At 30.5% G+C, this 20,667-nt stretch overlaps 4 protein-coding genes and 1 non-coding gene across 9 annotated transcripts; all 5 read left to right on the top strand.

Moving 5' to 3' along the window:
• Positions 1-343: 343 nt before the first annotated feature.
• LOC107960871 (ferredoxin-3, chloroplastic-like) lies at positions 344-4,771 on the top strand. Its single transcript, XM_016897128.1, has 4 exons — positions 344-405; positions 463-544; positions 3,798-3,848; positions 4,026-4,771. Exons 1-4 carry the CDS (start codon positions 344-346, stop codon positions 4,572-4,574), a joined length of 744 nt encoding a protein of 247 aa, XP_016752617.1. The 3' UTR covers positions 4,575-4,771.
• TRNAY-GUA (transfer RNA tyrosine (anticodon GUA)) lies at positions 1,962-2,051 on the top strand. Its single transcript is given in 2 exon segments — positions 1,962-1,998; positions 2,016-2,051. It is a non-coding gene; the product is annotated as a tRNA-Tyr (tRNA).
• A 928-nt stretch (positions 4,772-5,699) lies between the features above and the next one.
• Positions 5,700-7,850, top strand: LOC107959355 (ferredoxin, root R-B2). 4 transcript variants are annotated; one of them, XM_016895394.2, is made up of 2 exons: positions 5,700-5,926; positions 7,290-7,850. In XM_016895394.2, the coding sequence occupies exon 2, from the start codon at positions 7,298-7,300 to the stop codon at positions 7,748-7,750; it is 453 nt and encodes a 150-aa protein (XP_016750883.1). In that variant the 5' UTR covers positions 5,700-5,926; positions 7,290-7,297; the 3' UTR covers positions 7,751-7,850. The 4 variants fall into 4 exon arrangements, with proteins under 4 accessions (XP_016750883.1, XP_040969075.1, XP_040969076.1 ...); XM_041113141.1 differs by having other exon boundaries at positions 7,241-7,850; XM_041113142.1 differs by having other exon boundaries at positions 5,749-5,926; positions 6,156-7,850.
• A 6,369-nt stretch (positions 7,851-14,219) lies between these two features.
• On the top strand, positions 14,220-18,280 carry LOC107959353 (glucan endo-1,3-beta-glucosidase 14). 2 transcript variants are annotated; one of them, XM_016895390.2, is made up of 4 exons: positions 14,220-14,446; positions 15,054-16,087; positions 16,202-16,351; positions 18,046-18,280. In XM_016895390.2, the coding sequence occupies exons 1-3, from the start codon at positions 14,389-14,391 to the stop codon at positions 16,256-16,258; spliced, it is 1,149 nt and encodes a 382-aa protein (XP_016750879.2). In that variant the 5' UTR covers positions 14,220-14,388; the 3' UTR covers positions 16,259-16,351; positions 18,046-18,280. The 2 variants fall into 2 exon arrangements, with proteins under 2 accessions (XP_016750879.2, XP_016750880.2); XM_016895391.2 differs by having other exon boundaries at positions 14,244-14,446; positions 18,049-18,280.
• A 1,232-nt stretch (positions 18,281-19,512) lies between these two features.
• LOC107959354 (DNA polymerase epsilon subunit 3) lies at positions 19,513-20,565 on the top strand. Its single transcript, XM_016895393.2, has 3 exons — positions 19,513-19,860; positions 19,968-20,086; positions 20,182-20,565. Exons 1-3 carry the CDS (start codon positions 19,559-19,561, stop codon positions 20,394-20,396), a joined length of 636 nt encoding a protein of 211 aa, XP_016750882.1. The 5' UTR covers positions 19,513-19,558; the 3' UTR covers positions 20,397-20,565.
• The last annotated feature ends 102 nt before the right edge of the window (positions 20,566-20,667 follow it).

Here is a 20,667-nt window from a genome sequence, read left to right as displayed (position 1 = left end):
GATTTGTTCACATAGGGTAGCAAAGGTGAAGGATGAATGTAGTTCTTAGATTTGCTCCTTTTGCGTCTTGAACAGTAAATACTAGTTGTTCATAGCTGAGATTCCTTATGTGTTAAGAAATTATAGAACTGTACATTGTTGGACTTTTTGGATTTTGACTAAAAACTGACTCAACCTTCTATTTTGGATTCACTTGAAGAACCTTGATCTTAAAGTGGCGTGAAATTTAGAGTGTTACTTACAAAATCGATATCGAAAATATAACTTAAAAGTCAAACATCAATGGGCTTTCTAATTTTGAATATAAAATTGATATCTGAAATCTTACATAAAAAAAAGTTCAATGGAACTTCTACTTCTTCGTAAGAATTTGCTGGGAAGAGTATTAAACAAGCTTGTTGGAAGGTATGCTTTACACATTGTCATAAGTTCTCCCTGGTGGTCTATATTTACCTCTTTCAGTCTAAGCATTGCTATGGCTTGCACAGTTGTTTATCGTCATGTAGATGCCGTACAACTTTTGAGAGGTGTATATTCGGATTGGGTTTGCAAATAAATACATTTTACCAGTCCAGCAATTATGTACCATACATATGCCTTTTAATTAATATTTTAGATGTTGTTGGAAACCGGATAAATATTTTTCTTTCATATTATGTAAGAATGTGTGAATGTGTGTTTGATCAAATCAAGTGAAAAAATTTGAGTTAATCGAATTGATGAGTATTATTTTATTATTCTAACTTAATTTGAATTTTTTTCAAATCGAGTCAAGTGAAATGAAATTCGAGTTGAATTAAATCGAGTGAAATTATTTGAGTTAAATTAAAAAAATTAAACATGTAAAAATTAAAATTTTGTTATAATATAACTAATTCCATGTTAGAGCACCTAAATTTGAAATCACGTACATTTGAAAACTTTTTTAAAGTAAAATAAAAAAAATATGATACCTTAATATGATAAATTTGAATAATTAATTAACTTATGCAGGCCTTAAAATTATTATTTTAGAAAATTTTAGAATTTTAATTTTCTAGAATTTTTTTAAAAAAATTAAAAATATAAATTTAGAAATTTTTATAATTATTCCGATTTTTTTTTGTAATTTTGTTGAGAGAGAGACCAATATGCTTATTTTAGAAATTGTTACGGATTAAGGTATTTATATCAATCTGTTATTGGAATTATTCGAGCTATTCAAATTGTAAAATTCAACTCGACTTGACTCGAACTCCAAACTCAAATTACTTATTCGAGTTGACTATAATAACTTAATTCGATTAACTCAAAATTTAATTTTTTTTTCGATTTTTTCAAATTGAATCAAATTTTAATTAGTCATCAAGTTAAAATCCGAATAAGTATTTTTCCTTCCATACATGATATATTGGCTTTTCTTGAAAAAGAAATGAAGGAATATGATGATATACACTTAGCTCCTACATCTGGGTTCTTGTTAGATCTTGTAGGTAGATTTGGCATGTTTGTATAGGACTTGACAGTGACATACTGTCCAAAATGGATTCTTTGACTGTTGTTTTTCCCCTTGATATTTGAGGTTATCAAGGTATGATCGATTACTGGAACTAAAAGTTCAGTCTACATAGATTTCAAGTTTAGAGTGTTCTTACATTTCTTTCAAATTCGAGGACACTTTGAAAGAAATTCAGACACACAAAACAACTAGCAGGTATAGCATAAATCAGTCATGGATCTAGCCTAACCATTTTTCCTGCACTGTAATTTATTTTTGTTTAGAGCAACAAGTCATGGTGGCAGCCGCATTTAGACCACTTTGTCTTTGGTTGATGTTATGGTGTCGGGTTCTTCTCTAACCTCTATTAATTCAGTTTATGATTATTGAAATGCCAATTAATAGTAGACCAATATATTTAGCTTTCAAAAATCAGCAAACGTAATATTGTCCATATATAGTAATATGCGATATTTACTCCGAGCCGACCTTAGTTCAGTTGGTAGAGCGGAGGACTGTAGTAGTGTAACTCACAGCAATCCTTAGGTCGCTGGATCGAATCCTGCAGGTCGGAAGTTTTTAATTAATTTTTCATTTCGGTAAAACACCTCCTTAATCCCATTCAAATTAACCCCTCTTAAAAAATTTTAAAGTAATGTAATTCCTATTAATTTTAAAATGTGAGATAAGAAAAATTAATTATGATAATTAATATTTATACATAATTTTTATTGATATAAATAATAATAAATTAAACCTTTTATGGTTACATATTAATATTAATTTAATTCAGATTCTAAAATAATATCTAAAAAATGTATAAATTTTTAAAAAAACTTAAAATGTCAGAAAAGAATATATAAAAAATTTTAACTTCAAAAATACATATAATAATAGATAAAATATGTAAACTTTGAGAGCTAAATTTATTATTATATGAATTGAAATTATGTAAAATTAACAGAAATATTAATGTTGGGATTAGTTTTTCTAGATGCTTATTTTCAGTATTGATAGATTAAATTATTTTTTTAGAGAAATAAATTTATTTAATATTAAAATTGAGAAAGATTATAAAAGTCTTTTTACTATTTTTTTTATAGTATTATTTTTCAACTTGTAGCTAGTAGTATCAAACTTGAAAACATAGTTCCTTTTAAAGAATAAAAACATGGTTGGCTAAAATGGCCATGGAGCAAGATATTGATTTGCAAGTACTTCAACAACCACCTGAGGAGCTATTACCTGACATGCAAAAGGATTGAGAGGAACTTGCCGCATTTCGAACATTCATACAGTAATTTAATTGTTTCGGTTTCTGCTCTCTTACGAAAAAAATATAAATATAAATCAATAACTATAAGAAATTATTTATAAAATTAAAATATAATTAACTTTAATAAGAATTTTATGAAAATAAATGCTATTATAGGCTTCTAAAGTCCATTAATCGAACCCGTAATTATATGATAACTTTCTTCTGACCTAATAAAATTTCAAATGGTACTCTCAAGAAAAAACTTCAAATGGTTGCATTCAAAAATGAAGGAAAAAAACCCATGGGCTAGGCGGTTCAGGCTGGTTTTGGAACCTGGAGGCGCCCTTTTTTAGCTGATTAATACAAGACAAAGGCCGAAAGCCAACTCCAAGAGCCAAAGCCGCCAACTTTCTCAATATATATAGATATGTAGATATGGTTTTAAACAAAGACTCAGAACTTAGCTCCTCCTCTGCCCCCAACTCCCTCAGTAAGCTCTCTTTCTCTCTTTATCTCTCCCCTGCCTTCGGTATCTGGGTCTTTGTCTTTTCCAAGTATGGGTTTTCTCGGTTGAATTGTGCTCTGTTTTTTTAAAGAAATATAAATAGAGATATGGTATTCTTTTTCTTTTTCGTTGGCTACAATGAATTTTTTTTTTTTTTTTTTATTTTGGAGAAGTTTGAAAGATGAAACTCAAAGTGGATAAAAGCGGTTTTCTCGACATGTTATTGATAGAAAACTGAGAAAAGATGAAATAACAATTTTTGTAGGTGAAGTCATTAGTGCATCTTGGAGACTTTCTTAGTTTTTACTCTTCTCTTCCATGTTAATTCTTGCTTGTGTGCCTTTTGAGATAGAGAAAACTAACTGGGTTATAAGAAGACCAAGCTTTTAATAACCGCCCTACTTTGGTTAGCTTTCAATGCATTTCAGTTTATTTAATCTTTGTTGTAAAAGGCTCTTGGCTTTCCATTGTTCTGTCCTGTTAGAAGGATGGATAAGCGAAGGATGAGTATGATGCGTGTACCCAATATAAATATTGCTCTGTCTTGGTTCTTGTAGCTGACCCCATATGTGTCGGGATTAATGGTTTGGTTTGGTCTGATTGTGAAGGTACACCATCAAACTTTCTTGTCATGTAAATTATTTTCTAAGAACACTTTTTTGATTTGTTCAAAGTATGGAGCCTCGAGTGAAGAGCAGGGAGCACCTTAGCTACTCTCTTCTCGTTGTTAATAAAGAAATGAATGATTTGGCTTTGTCCTTTGGTAGCAGGGTCATCTTGCTTGACTGCAATTATCTGGTACGAATGTAAAGAAAGAAATCATCAGTAAGGATAAAAAATCTGACAAAAATTACTTGGATAAAGGAGTAAAGACGTCAACTTTGAGCCTTACCTCCCCTTGCATTGTTAAAGCTGCAATCCCTGATCGATTTACAAGCGCTATTGCCAAGGCCCCATCATCTCTTGGATCTTTTAAGAGCATCTCCAAATCTCTTGGCTTGAAATATTCCTCCAATTGCAGAACCCTTATGGCGACCTACAAGATTAAGCTTGTAGGACCAAAGGGTGAGGTGACGGAGTTTGAAGCCCCCAACGATAAGTACATTTTAAAAGCAGCCGAGGAGGCAGGATTCGACCTGCCGTATTCTTGCAGGGCTGGAGCATGCGGCACATGTGCGGGAAAGATGATTTCAGGTTCCGTGGATCAATCCGATGGTACTTTCCTTGACGATAAACAAATGGAGAAGGGTTATATGCTGCCTTGTGTTTCATACCCGACCTCAGAGTGTGAGATTCAAACCCACAAGGAAAGTGAACTCTATGGTGTGAAGTGAGTAGGGTCCTCAAGTTTCATTACGTACATCTTGCCTTGTAAAACATACTGTCCTTAAAGATATATGAAGATGTGCAAATTGCTCCCACATATAAAATATACATATGGGTTCTTATTTTCCTCACAGAAATCAGGCAAAGAGCTTTTGTACGTACCATGAAGATATGAAACGTTTCTGTAGGACTTTTTTTTGGGTCAGATGTTTGTATAGGACTTGACACGTGCTTCTGGCGTCAATTGTATATTAACTCTCCAAAATGGGTGCCTCAATTAAATGTTTTCTTACAATTATATAGAATTAGGGTTAATATATCAACAAGTACCCAATTCATAATTAAACGGGATAATTTTCGAATACATTTATTTCAATGACAAAAATTGTTAGACTTGAATTTGGGTTGAATTGTAAATGCGGGTAGTTTTTTAGAATTAAGACTAAATTGTCATATTTATAAATGTTAATGGTAAATCAAATAGTTAAGTGATCATTTTTTAACTTTTTATTAAAATATTTTTTTTATCTTAAGTGTCTATTTTACGGTTTATGTTATAAAATTCATGGCTATCCCTCTCAAGAATGTTGTCTCTAATGTTTGAATTTGCATCTCATATTCGAAATGTAATATGTCTTACCATTAAATCTAATACGTTAGCGTAATTAAAATATGATTAACAAATTGTTAACTTTAATAAAAATATTAAGGTTAAAATATGTCGTAAGCTCCTATGCTCTTCACAAATTGTGATTTAATTTATATACTTTTATTTTTAAAAATTTAGTTTTTCTATTTTTCGAATTACAAAATTCAAATTTGATTGTTGACGGTTTTAAATATTTTTTGTTAAATTTGTTAGTGTAGTAATTTGAAATAAAAAAATATTATAGAAAAATGATGTTAATTTAATAAAATAATTTTAAAAATATTAATAGTTGGACTAAATTTTGAATCTGAAAAATAAAGAGATTAAATTCTTAAAAATAAAATTATAAAAATAAATTTAAAATTTACGAGAAGTATAAAACATTTTAACCAAATTTTTTTTAGGTTAATAGAATTCCATGAATCGAATCCATAATTATATATCCATTTTATTTAGGCGTAATAAAATTTCAAATGGTTGCATTCAAAATTCTGAAAATAAACCATGGGCTAGGGTTTAGGCTGGTTTGGGAACTTAGGGGCGCCCTTTTTAGCTGATTTAGAAAAGCCCTTTGCCTGCCAAAACCAACCCCCACATGCCTATAAGCCGAAGCCGCCAACTTTCTCAATATATAGATATAATCACTATTATTAGGTTTTAAGACTCAGAAATTGGATCCTCCTCATTTTCTCCGCTGCCCGAATTCCCTCGGTAAGCCCTCTTTCTCTTTTTTAATATTTGCGACTACATCTCTCATCTTTTTGTTTGCGATCTATTTACCCCCAATACTTTTGAGGTATTGTTTCTGGTGTCTCTATCTTCTTTTTCTTCTTCTTCTTCTTCTTTTGTCTTTTTAAAGTTTGGGTATATTGGTTGAATTGCGATCCATTTTTCTGGAAAGATGTATGACAGATGTATGGCATTGCCTTTGCTTTTATAGGCTCCAATGAAAGTTGTCTATTTTCCATTTTGGAAAAAAGTTGTAAACTTTAAGCTCAAAGAGGGTAAAAGGCGTTCTTCCGACATGATATTGATAGAAACCTGAGGAAAGTTCAAGTAACAATTTTTGTAGGTTAAGTCATTAGTGCAACTTGGTGAATTTCCTAGTTTGTTTTGTCTTTCATGTTAATTCTTGTTTTTCTGCCTTCTGATGATTCTTCAAATGTGGTCCTTCATATTGACTTCTGAGCCTGCTCAAATTGAGATGGAGAGAGAAGAAAATTTTGGGGTTATAAGTAGACTAAGCATTTAACAACAGTCCTACTTTTGTTTGCTTTCAGTGCATTTCAGTTTCTTTAATCTTTGTTGTAAAGACTCTTGGCTTTTGATTGTTCTTCTAGAGCAAATCGATTGTGCATCGAAATAATAGGTTGAAAGGGAGACCAAAACCTTCATGGATGAAGGAGATAAATAATTATACGAATAGTGATGGAATAGAATGATTGAATGAGTATGATTCGTGTACCCAAATGTAAATATTTCTCCATCCTGGTTCTTGTAGCTCATCCGATGTTGGTTTGGTTTTGGTCTTATTGTGAAGGTGCGCCATAAAACATTCATGTCAGATAAATTCATTTCTAAGAATATTTTGTCAATTTGTTCAAAGTATGGAGCCTCGAGTGAAGAGCAGGGAGCGCTTAGCTAGTCTCTTCTCATAGCGCTCCAGACATTAATTGTCTTGTTAATACAGAAATGGATGATATGATTCCTTTTTCATTTATAGCATTAACAAGGTACAACTTTGATCGTGTCCTTAAGAATTTTCAGGCATTTAAAAGTCTCCAAAGAACAGTGTCTAAACAAAAACAAAAACAAATTTTCATTTTGCTATTAAGCAATTATATTTAATGCCCTTGTCTCGGAATTGACGGTATAAACATTAGCTGACTGGTCTAGTTCACCCTTTTTTAGTTAATGTCATTTGTTTAGCTTTTTTCTGGTTTTGTTTCCATCTTTTCGTCTTTGTCATTTGGTGGCGGGGTCATCCTGATTGACTCTTGTATGACTGTAATTGTCTGAATATAGATATAATCAACAGTAAGGTTAAAGAATCTGAAATATTACTTGGATTCAGGAGTGAAGATGACTACTTTGAGCCTTACTTCCCCTTGCATTGTTAAAGTTGCAATTCCCGAACGATTTTCAAGTGCTATTGTCAAAGCCCCAGCATCTCTTGGATCTGTTAAAAGCATCTCCAAGTCTTTTGGCTTGAAATGTTCCTCCAATTTCAGAACCTCAATGGCAACTTACAAGATTAAGCTTGTAGGACCAAAAGGTGAGGTGAACGAGTTTGAGGCCCCCGATGATAAGTACATTCTAGATGCAGCTGAGGAAGCAGGGGTCGAGCTCCCATATTCTTGCAGAGCTGGAGCTTGCTGCACATGTGCTGGTAAGATGATTTCAGGTTCTGTGGATCAATCTGATGGTTCTTTCCTTGACGATAAACAAATGGAGGAAGGTTATCTGCTGACTTGTGTTGCGTACCCAACTTCAGACTGTGAAATTCACACCCACAAGGAAACCGATCTTTTCTAAGTAGTTTGTGGTCTGAAATGATTACGGTCTCAGTTGTTGTCTATGGACTCATCTAAACATGCTACCAATGAGGATATAAAGCTTTTTAATTTGTGCTGAATGTCTGGATTGCCATGGTTGAAGACGACTTGACGATCTCTGGACCTGCCAATATTACCTCTATTAACAGGTTACAGGACCCAAAATGAAATAAAAACAAAATTCAATTCTATCAATCAAATTGAGTACATTCAAATAAAATATTATTCGAATCGGTTTTTATTATTATTATTTTATCTTTCTCGGCCAAGCTGAATTTGTTAGAGGCAACCTTTGCAGAAATCCCGAACCAGTGATTTATAGAATGGGGGAAATATACAGGGATAAAGCAGAGAGGAAGTTTAGTCGGCCTATTTGAGGCTGCTGATGCTGAAGAGAAAAGAAAAGGACTTGGGCTTGTTGCTAAAAGGCCTTTGGTTCCTTAACGTTGAAAAATGAAAAGCAAATTTCCATATTGGGCTTATTCGAAAGGCGAGTAAAATAAGCAAAACTTGTATAGACATTTACAATTGGATTGTAACGACGCCATTCTATTTTTCTAGTCTTTTTTCAACATCGAATCTTTTGTTTTGAGATTACTGTTTCTTTTGTATTAAAAGAAAAAAATAATCAAAAGCAGAAAACCTCAAATTAGTATAAGCTAACAAAAAGAAAAAGAGTATGAGACAAGGTTGAGGAAGTGGACCAAAGTTTTTGCTCAACTTTTATATAAGAAAGAAGATGTAGGAGTGATAAAAAATCACCTTTTCATTTATCTCAATCTCACTAAAGATGATACAAAAAGGTTCTAAAAAGTTATCTTTCTCCTTCTAGGCTTTTTGTAATTTTGGGCTATCACCACCACTTTTATATTTTCGAAATTCAACTTTACAATGGAGTGATATTGTAAGGGTTTTTTAAAGAAAAAAACCAACGATATAATAACTAAAGCCAACATATTTTAAATGAATATATATATAGAATGTATAAATAATTAAGTTATTAATATGTTATCTTTTTTTATAAATATATAACATGTTAAGGGTGACCATTATGACACTTGAAAATAACACCAACATACCTATTGATAGTTGACATTTGGATACTTAAATTAGTCTTGCCCTTTTCTAAACAAAATGGATTGAAAAATTACATACAAAGCAACATAAAAGAAAGCGAAGGAAAGTGGATGATGGGCTTAGAATCCAATGAGTGCTCAACGAAAAGCATTATGAACGACAGGAATTGACGACTTATCACTTTCTCTCACATTGAGTGAGCTAAACACACTTTGTTCTTTTTGAGTGTGGGTCATACCATTTTATTTCCACTTTATCTTCTATCAATTTCTCATATAAAAAATTTAGATTTATTTTGATATACTGATTATACATTTTTAGTAATAATAATTTATATTTTTTTATTTTTAATAAATCAAATAATAAAAAGATTTTTTAATGAAATGGTATCTTCTAATTTACTATGAATCTGGTACTAAAGAGTGTATATCTAGAAAAGAAAAGGAAAAAGTTGGCTATACCTTAGGCTTTTCAACAGCAAAAAATATATAAGTGTCTTTTTCTTAGGTGAAATATGGTGTAGCTACAATAATGTCATTTTTAGCATTGTTATATTGATTCATATATAAAATTTATTTCAGCCAAAGTCTTGAAAAAAGGCTTAACTTTAGGGGTTCAGATCACCTAATAATACAATATTAAAGAATAATGTATAAAATAATTTCAACTTGTTTAAATGATTAAACAAAATAATTCTTGGGTTATATAAAATGCCACAATATCTTTTTTAGAATTTAGCCATATCAGATTTCTTACATCTGCAGCAGAAAAGAGATGGTAAGGGATCCTATCTTAAATCTTTCAATCCCAAATTAATTCATGGGAAGAGATAAATATGACGTTATAAATAGACTCCTCAATTTAATTTATATCACCTTTTTCACTTTTTATTTTGGATAATATAAAAACTATCTTACTGAATTACATTGGAAATGATTAAGGGATGGAAACACTTTTTTTTCTTGTCTGCTCCATAAAATTTTAAATTTTTTTAAGGAAAAAATTTAAATTCAACTTAATTAAGTAGTTTGCGTTTTGATTATGCTCTCTTGTTTTTAAGAAAATGGGACTTTGAAAACTATATTGGCGATATTGACTTTGTTTTTTTTAGTGTATTTTTGTTTAAATTAATTATTACCTAATTCCCAAATAAATATAATGATGTCTCGCTATCAATAAATATTTTTAAAGTTATTGTGAAATTAGTAAAATAAAACATTTTTTTGAGAATAAATTAAAATGTTAAGAAGGGCAAAAAAAAAAACCTTCTGATGTGAAGGGTAATTTTGGAGAAAAACAAGGAAACAAACTGGGCGCGTGAAAATGCTTAGGTGTCAGCCGACCAGCTTGAGGATGGTGGTGGTTAACGCGTGCGCTCTACTTAAGATTCGCGTCAGCACAAGTAATATTTTATTTTGAAAATGTTTTACAAAAGCAAGGGTAACCTAACAATTTGGTTTTCAAATCCGAGTCCGACCTTGCTAGCCTGCCTTGCCCTTATCACTTTTTAGACCCCTGGGAAATGTCACTTTTCCTTCCTTTTTTTTTTTTCTTTTTGCTGTTTGCCAGCCAATCTCCTCCAATCCAATGAAAGATTCCCTATCTGACACCTGTAAATGATCTGCCACGTGTGTGGGTCTGATTGGATCTCTTTTTATATTTATGGTAATAAATTTATTCATTAGTAAAATAAATTGTTCATTAATTAGCAATAACGTGAGACATTAATATTCCCAGTCTTGATTACTTTTAAATATATAAAGGTAGCACTGTTTTTTGTATGTATGATTATGTAGAGAAGAAAAATGCATAATAACTAAAACAGGGAGATTGTGATTTGTGTGCTTGTAACATGAAAACTCGTACCAGTTAAGTTTTACACGTAAAAGCATCATTATATTATTATTTTGAAACTTTTTGACTTTTGAAGTTCAGATAAAGCATACGGCTGCTGTATCAAATTTCATTCAGTTCCGGATAATTTACTCAATTCCTCAATGCATTTGAAAAACACAATATTTAGTAATTTATATTAGCTTCAAAATAATGTAATGAACATGTATTAGAGGTTACAAAATTTGATGGATTTTAAATTGATTTGTTCTATTTAGAGTTTTTTTTTTAAAAAAAGTGGATGTACAGCTAGTTTGGTGAACTTTTTTTTATAGTGGATATAAAATAATTATAGTTATTATTTATTTTGTTTCGAATTATTTTATTATATCAAATTTTTATTTTATTCTTGTATATATAAATTATTAAAAGATAAAAATTTAATAATATAATATAAAAAATTATATATTTTATGTTTAAGTATTTTTTAAAAAATTATATTTAAATATTTATTTAACTTTAAAAAATTAAAAATTTTAAAGATAACTAGCATATATATGAGTATACTTGAGAATTATGTACTATAATATTATTATTATTTTAACAGTCAAGAATGCATAGATATAAGTGTACCAAAATGTTTTTTTTTTTATTTAAACAGAAGGGAGTGCAACGTTTTTTTAAATTGAACTGGGCGATTAAGGATAAAAAGATAAAAATAAAAATAAAAATAGAAAATTAATTCAACCTTCTATTTAATAGATTTTTTTAGTTTAGTTTAACTAGTTAGTATTGGTTTGCACTTTAACCCATCCAACATCATTTTTCTGAACTGTTTTCCTAATCGGTTCTTGATCCTATTAGTTGATTTGATCTAGTTCTAAAAATAATAAGAGAAAAGTTATGCGTAGAAATATATTTATGTAAAAAAATATTGATATAAAAATATCAATTCAACTTTAATTCTGTAATAATTAAATACATATCTTTCATTACCACAGTCTGAATAGTAATAAGAGATAAAAGAAATGATATAAAAAATATTTAAAATAAAATAAATACAGACCTGTGTAGTTATTATACCTCAGAGAATTGAAGCCGATACTAATTTAATCCCCTATACAGACCAGAACAGCTAGCTAATGCCATTTTTCTAATTTTTAAAAAATATAAGAAGAGGGGTAAATATGTAAAATCAAGTACATACGTCGGCAATGCGTGTATGGGAATTGGAATCTACTACCCACTAAAACCCCTTAAAATATTATTTATTATTAAAAAAATAGGTGCCCTTTTTTTTATCCAAACTCCAAAGGCCCCTCATCTCCCAAAACAAAAGTCACGTGCCATTTATATTGTTATTTTGTTTAAACAAATCTCACCATTAGCGGACATTAAAAACATTTGCTTGTATAATGTTTATATCCGCTTTACATTGCTTCACTTTTTTCTTGTAATATATTTTCAGAGGTTATTGTAAATATTTATATTAATATAAATTTCATGATAATTAAATATACAAAAATATTTTAGTAAATTAAAACCCTTAACTGTGTACAAATTTTATCAATAATTGTCTCTCTTTTTTTCATATACCCTTTTCTATTACATTATCAATAAAACTTATCTTTTCGAAAAATAAACTATTGCTTCAATTTTATGTCATTTTTATTTTTCAGTGTCACAATACTAATATATTTAAATATTCAATACACTAAGATTAAAAAATAATATAACTTTATAAATAAAATCAAAAAATTATCATTTTTTTATTTATTAAATATCAATTATAGATAGATGGTGGTTTCCTAACCCGATATTGAAATTAATTACTTTCAGTGTCAATGCATTAAATCATTGTCCTTTAAATATAAATACTGAAATCTGGCAACAATCTATTACCCCTAAAAAAAAAATCTGCAAGTGTTAAAATTTATCATATTTAAACTGTTAATTGAATTAATGGAGAGGAATATTAATTTGGTTCAAAATAAAAATATAAAAAATGTAATTTTTTTAAGAATAAAAGAGAGCAAATGTAGCAAAAATTAATCAAGGAATAAGGGATCTCGAACTGCTGCAACTTAAGGCTCTCATTTCTTGGACATTTTTCTCATGCAATTAGCAACTAAATTAACCCATCTAGAATATAACTAAAAAATAAAAATAAAAAATTTATGAGAGTTAAGCGAAATGGTAAAGATATTTTTTATCTTAATTAATGGTGGAAAGTTAGATCATTGATTTGGCTATGAAACACTTTTAAAACTTGTGACTATTATCTATCCCTTAATGGACTTACAAAATGCGAAGAATTAATTACTGAACTCACTCTAATAGATACATTAATAAATTAAAAAATTAAATAAATAACTACACTCTTCCTTTTAAAAAAGTAATCCACTTTAAAAACTAACAACAATTATATTTTTCTTTCTGGTAGAAAACAACAATTATTTATCTTTTATATGATAGGGTGAAATATTAAAAACAGAATTGATATGTACAAAAAAATCTAGTATTATAAATTAAAAAATAATAAATAAAATATTTTAAAAAGTTATAAAAGATAAAACGGATTTGGTAAAAATATCATTTATTAAAATTTCCATAGGAATTCGCTTTAAAAATATTAAACCAATTTTTTAAATTTGAGTATAATTATTTGTAATTATATATTTGATATATTTTAGTAATAATTATAATTAGCAAAATTTATTGAGTTTAATTTAATTAGAAAATCTCAATGACACCCTCAAATATTAAAGAAGGGTAAGAATTAAAGTAATTAAATAAATACTGATAAATAATTACACTCAAATCTAATTATATTATACATTTCCAAAAACATTTGTACATGACTTAAATATAAAAAATTATTTTTATACAATAATAGTATTTTAATTTTAAGATATATTTTAATACTTGATTTTCTAAAATATAAGTATATGTTATAATATTATTAAAATAATCTAAAATTTTTATTAACTATAATAAGTTTTGATTTTGACAGCTAAATCTTTAACTAAATTACATAATATCTATTATTAATTATTTATAATTGTTTAGTAACCATCAAATACAAAATGCTAGAGCAATCAAATTTTATTATTATTAAATGCAAGTAAATTGTATAAAATATTTCTTTTTCTAGTTAATTTTATTATTCATCGTATTGCCAAAATTTTTAAACTAACTTATTACATACAAATTAAAATTTTATTACTCAATTTTTTTCTCAAGTGCTTCTGATTTTTTTTATAATAATTAATATTTTAAAATTTAAAATGATATAATTATATAATTACAATATTAAATAAGATGTAAAAAATTATCATATAAGTATATTCTTTCAACTAAATACGACTATAAAGATATATATTTTTATGTGTAAAATTATTATTCGTAACTATATTTCCATCATTGCGTTAACGTATATCAAGAGGGAACAAGAAATAAAACAGACACGTGGCTTGTTTTGAGAGATGGGGCACCGGTAGGGATATGGAATGGGGAGCAGCAGATTTGGATTTCACGTTTTCTTATTAGGAAAACAGAGTACGTTGGTGAAACAGATTGAACAGAGAGGATTCTGCATTTATAAACAGAAACAGAGGGAGAGCGAGAGACAGCTTTTTAGTGGCGGATGATACGTCGTCACTGAAAGTGTTGGCTAAGGTCTTGGTTTAAGCCAAGATTTGATTAGTTATGGCTGCCTCTTCTTCTCTTCTCTTTACACTGCTTTTGGTTCTTCTCACTTTCTCAGGTCTCTATTATTCTTCAAATTTCAACTTCCAATTGTTGTTCCGATTTCATTTTTCTCTTGTTTAAAAAAAATGGTGGAGAGCTTTTGTTAATGTTTCAGAGTTTTTCTTTTGTTTAGCTTTTACGTTTATGGCCATTATCTTTTTCGTTTACAGAGGCATGAAATCCAAGTTTCTGTTTTCAGTTTCATAATCATGACATCTCAAAATCTTAAATTTTATTTTTTTTCAATTTTCATGCAAAATAAATCATGCATGATTGTTTCTTCAATTATTGTTTGAGCTTAGTGCAACTCATTTGCATATAAGATGTGATCATTTACAGGTAATAAATGTTTCCATTCCAATAAACTACGCTTTAATGCACGAGTTGGATGGGATTTTCTTTTTAATTTGAAAATTTTATTTCAGCCGTCTTCACTTATTTTTAAATGAATTATCATATTCTTTAACTTGATACTAATTTCTTACTCTTTTTATTTTTTAATTACTCATTTCTTACCCATTTCTTCTATTTCTTTCTGGGTATTCTTTTTTCTTTTCCAAAATTTGAAGTTTCCTTCTTCTTTATAGTACCTTTTCATTCACTTTTATTTCTCTGGTTTCCAGATTCATCAGTACAAACCCTTGGTCTTGAAGTTGGAATCAACTATGGCCAAATTGCAAACAATCTTCCATCTCCAGCCCGTGTCTCATACCTCCTCAGATCCCTCAACATCAGCAGAGTTAAACTCTATGATGCAGATCCAAATGTTCTTCTTGCTTTTGCCAACACAAATGTTGAATTCATTATTGGATTAGGGAATGAGTACCTTCAAAACATGACTGATCCTATAAAAGCCCAAAACTGGATTCAACAGCGAGTTCAACCCTACCTTACACGCACCAAGATCACTTGCATCACTGTGGGGAATGAGGTCTACAAAACCTATGATCATCTGCTATGGTCTAATCTCCTTCCAGCAATGCAAACAGTTTATAATACCCTTGTTAATCTTGGCCTTGATAAACAAGTAACCGTTACTACCGCGCATTCGCTCGATATCTTAAGCGTGTCGTTCCCTCCTTCGGCCGGGGCTTTTAGACAAGATCTCGGAGAATATCTAAATGGTATTTTGAACTTTCATGCTCAGGTCAAGTCGCCATTCTTGATCAATGCGTATCCGTATTTCGCCTACAAGGATAAACCAAATGAGGTGCCATTAAACTATGTACTTTTCCAACCGAACCAAGGGACAATGGATCCAAATACCAATCTGAAATATGATAATATGCTGTTTGCTCAAATTGATGCTGTTTATTCAGCTATCAAAGCAATGGGGCATACGGATATTGAAGTCCGGATTTCCGAGACAGGTTGGCCTTCCAGAGGGGATGAAAATGAAGTAGGAGCTACACCAGAGAATGCTGGGTTGTACAACGGTAATTTATTAAGAAGGATAGAAGAGAAACAAGGCACACCGGCGAAACCCAATGTCCCAATTGACATATATGTTTTTGCTCTTTTCAATGAGAATCAAAAGCCTGGTCCAACATCAGAGAGGAACTATGGCCTCTTCTATCCTGATGGTACCCCAGTTTATAACATTGGAGTTCAGGGTTATCTTCCTGAGTTGATATATTCATCAGCTACTACAAATAATGTAAGGAAAGCATTTCTTGGTTTGACAATAACTAGAGCACGTTATTTAAATGATGAAATCTCCATTAAATCTCTTTTTAACTTTGATCTTTCTTTTCTTTTTCCTTTTTTGCAGGGATTCTTTATCTGCAGTCTTCTGGTCTTGGCTATAGCATACTTGATCTCCTCTTGAAAAGATGTGAATTTGGCTAGTTAATAGGGTATCCCTAAGGGAAAACAGTATTGCTGGTGGTAATTCAAATTACGGAGAAGATGAAACTTTCAGGTGAGATAGTCAATGCCTTTTCTAACTGTTACAGCACACGTTAATTAATAGTTATCCATGTTATTCATCCCTATTTCTTTAAGTAGCAATGTGATCCATGTGCACATACATGTGAGGCCATGACTCTATGATCCATTCCATGTGAGAATGGATGGATGGATGGTTGTACGCTGCGCTAGAGTCTAGGCGTTGTATTAGTTGATTTCTGCCAACTCATGTCTCTTTCATGAACTTGGACCGCAACAGCCTCCTCATAAGATGTGCTGGCCTGTTTTTCATGCTGTTGAGCCTCTTTCTAACCTTTTGAACTCATCACACTTGGGATTTGGAGTAGTTGAAGTTTAAGTATTTAGATTTCAGGGTTAGTTGTGTCCAAAGATTAAAGAATAGAATGTGGAAGCATTTACTTGTAAGATTTCAACCCCCAATGGTATCCATAAACATGACCCCTTTAGACAGTGGTGTCAACTCCACATATGCGCCAACCGGCTGGTGTGAAAAACTCCAATTCCTAACACACGCACACACATATATATTGTTCATTTATAATATGGTAATGGGTCTCCATCTTTCTTATGTCAAGTTGCAAAGGTTTAAATCATGCATGTGAATCAATATGGTAGCAAACTCCTTTGTTTTCAGCTATAATAAAGTCCAAATTGGCTTCCATCAGGGAGAAAATAAAAGACAAGAGCCATTAGGATCTGTTTAGTGGCAGCCAGCCATTACTCACATTATATATCCCCTTTATTTTTTTCCCCTTCCTTTTTCTCACCTGAAAACATCCAAAACTTAAAATCTGAGGTGGTTGAGCTCTATCTCTAAACACGATTTCTTCATTGTCTGTTTCTCTCTACTTTTTTCCCAAAAGGAGAAATAATGGCATCAGCTTTTGTTTGTATCAGTGTCTAAATCCATGCCATTTTCAATCAAATTGTGGGTCTTTTCATACAAGGCAAAAATTAGGATTCATTTAAGCTCTCATATGAAACATTCCAAATCACATAATTACTGTACTACATTGTTAGGTTAGATTAAGAAATATAAAATAGATGTTTGAAGATAAATTTGTTTTAACAGTGATCATCAAATAAAATAGACGTAGCGTGGTGGTTTTCAACTTCATGGACCACGCCTTTTTGAATTATGTAAATCTTGCATCAGCGTAGCCAATGGATAAAATGGACAGATGGACCCATTTTTTTGACCATTCAACCTACCGACCAACTTGGCAACAACATCAAACTTTTGATCCTTGGTTTGTTTGGACAATCTTACCTGAAAATGTTCAAATACAATTGTTTAGCCGACCTGAAAATTTAAACACTCCCTTAATTCTTCTTCTTTTTCTCATGTCAGATATATATTTATATATATGTTTATATCCGATAGAGGTAGAACAAAACTAGATTTAGCCTTCTGTCAACATTAATCACGCATCTTATTTTCATCCATGCTGTCAATGTTTAGAATTTGCAATCGAAAGATGGACATAAATTATGCTTTTGTTCTGCAGAGATCATGTAAAAATTATGATACTGAAACAATATCAATCTACATCCTAAAGACAAAAGATCCATGATGAGACAATAACTGAATTATTATTGTAAACAACAGAAAACTTTTGATTTGATGTTTGTTTTTTTTCTTTTCATTATAACATATGATTGATGGTTGGTTGGTTGATTTGTCAGCAGGGGACGAGTAATTTCCAGGAGACTATTGCCGAGACAGTGAAAATCACTAACAGTTGATAGTTGAATTTAAGTCAAATATATTTAGATTCTTTAACAAAAAATTCTTAATAAAAAAAAGGTTTTGATGTTGTTGTCTACACTACAGTGGTTGGAAATATTGTTGTATACCAAAATAGATTGTATTTAGTATTGTTATATAAGCAACATTAAGAACTTTATTGTCTTCACTTAATCTGATACTTTTTTTTTTTATTTCACTTTGTACATTAGTAATTAAAAATTTCTAATTTATGTACTTAATGGAGAGTGAGTTAAAGTTCACAATTCCTATATCTGGGTCCAAGTTTAATTGTAGACACTATTTGGTTGCAAAGTTTGTTTTTCCCTCTTTTTTTCCTTCATATTTTCAATATGATACAAAAATAAGAAAGCAATGCAATTCGTATGGTATACATGGATGGATGATGGATTATTTTTAATTTTTTTAATAACTAAAAGCAAATAATGAATTATTTAAGATTGAATATAAAATCATATTATATTAAAATGATAAAATTGAGAATTATTCTATTTAATAAAATGTCGTGGTTATGAAGTCCCTATCTCCAAGGGTTGAATCCCAAATCCTTGAGCCAATCCAAGCAAAATCAAATGCTCGTGATTTTATTATTTTGGTGATAACGATGTTAAATTAATCATGTTATTGAAGGTATACTTAAAAAAAAAGAGGAGTGTTTTTATGGGAATTTTTAATTAATGTATTGATTAAGGAAAAAGTATAATTAAGACATCACTAATGTAATGCAAAAAGAAAGTTTTATTTTTTTAAATGATAAATGAAAATGGATGTGATTCATATACCATTATAGTAATAATTGAGTAATTAAATGCAAAAAGTTGATAATACAGTATTGATGCTTAATATTTAAAGCAGTAGTTTTGCAAAGTTCTAAAACGGGAGATATTATTATATTGGGTAATTAATTTCACATGGACTGATCCTAGATTTGTGATCATGCCTCGCCTCTTGGAAATTACAAACATTGTTCTTTTGGCTCTCAAAATAAATCTAAATCCTCCATAAAATATTCATGATCTTCTTTTACAAACTAAATGTAAATATTCCATATTGAGATAAGACTTTTTTTTTTCTTTTTTTAACTGAGATGACTATAGAATTAGCTACAAATTATAATTATAATGTTTCATTCAAAAAATAATAATGATAATGTTAAAATCTTAAATTTTGTGTATTTAAATTGGACACTCATTATATGTGGTGATATGTAAGTTTTAGTCTCCATTAATGTAAAATACACCTTACTTTATTTTCTTAAATAAGTGTTATGATTATATTATATTTGTATTCGGATTTTAAAAATTGAAATTAGTACTTTGATAAAAGTAAAAAATTAAGTAATTAATAAAAAACTACGAGGGCTAACCCAAGGAGCAGGCCAGAGTAAAGTGGGTTGGATCCATTAACAACAGCCTAAAATGCCTGAAAGCAATGGCGGGAACCAAAACCCTCTTTTTTGTCTCTATCAATTGTCACTGGCTTTGCAAATTGCAAACAATTTGCCCCCAAAACCAAATTTTCTCGGGGAAAGGAAAGAGTAAAAAAGAAAAAAGAGTTAGGGAAATGGAGAAAGTGGTCTCGGAGGCGGAAGAGCTGCCGAAGGCGATCGTGCGACGGGTGGTGAAGGAGAAGCTCTCTGAGTGTTCACCGGATTACGACTTTAACGTTCACAAAGACGCCCACCTCGCTTTCACCGAAAGCGCTCGCATCTTCATCCATTACCTTTCCGCTACGTAAGTTTTAAAATAAAATACCCAAAATGTTTGACGATTGATTTAGGGTTTACAACAACAGAAAAATCTTTCTGGTGAATTTATTTGATTTGATTATGTGTTGGCAGGGCAAATGACATATGCAAGGAATCGAAGAGGCAAACAATGAATGCGGAGGATGTGTTTAAAGCACTTGAAGAAATTGAATTCTCGGAATTTGTTAAACCTCTGAGGGCTTCGCTTGCTGGTTAGTTTCTCTGGAAATGATTTTGTTTGGGGTTTAGGGTAAATGAACAATGGGAAACGATTGATGGGTGGGTTGGGTTTATTAATTTGTTGCAGAGTTCAGGAAGAAGAATGCTGGGAAAAAGGGTGGAGCAGCCAAGGAAAATGAGGTAAAAAAGAAGAGGAAAATAGAGGATTCATCTGCCAAAAATGGAACAAAAACCAAGCAAAAGAAAGAGGATAATCATAAAGAAGAAGAACAAATCGAAGAAGAACAAGAACAAGACGAAGAAGAAGATAATGAAGAAGAGGAAAATCATGGAAGTGAGTGATTAATCAAGAATAATATTGTTGGTAAAATGGGAATTGTAATCCCCATTAAGTGTTTCCATATATTTTTCATTTCCCTTTGAGATTGCTGTAAATCCATGTTTGCATCGCAACCTTTCTCTTTTTGAGTTACCTTAGCTAACTTCAATGGATTTCATGGTTCGTTTGGTACTCTTCTGTTTTTTCCCCTCAAATTAAACTCTATTCTTTAAGGGCAAAAAAAAAAAATCTTAATACATAACTTGGAATTTAAGTTTATGGTACACTATTTGA

This window comes from Gossypium hirsutum, chromosome A05, assembly GCF_007990345.1.
Source record: "Gossypium hirsutum isolate 1008001.06 chromosome A05, Gossypium_hirsutum_v2.1, whole genome shotgun sequence".
Classification (NCBI taxonomy): domain Eukaryota; kingdom Viridiplantae; phylum Streptophyta; class Magnoliopsida; order Malvales; family Malvaceae; genus Gossypium; species Gossypium hirsutum.
This window is presented reverse-complemented; position numbering and strand designations above follow the sequence as displayed.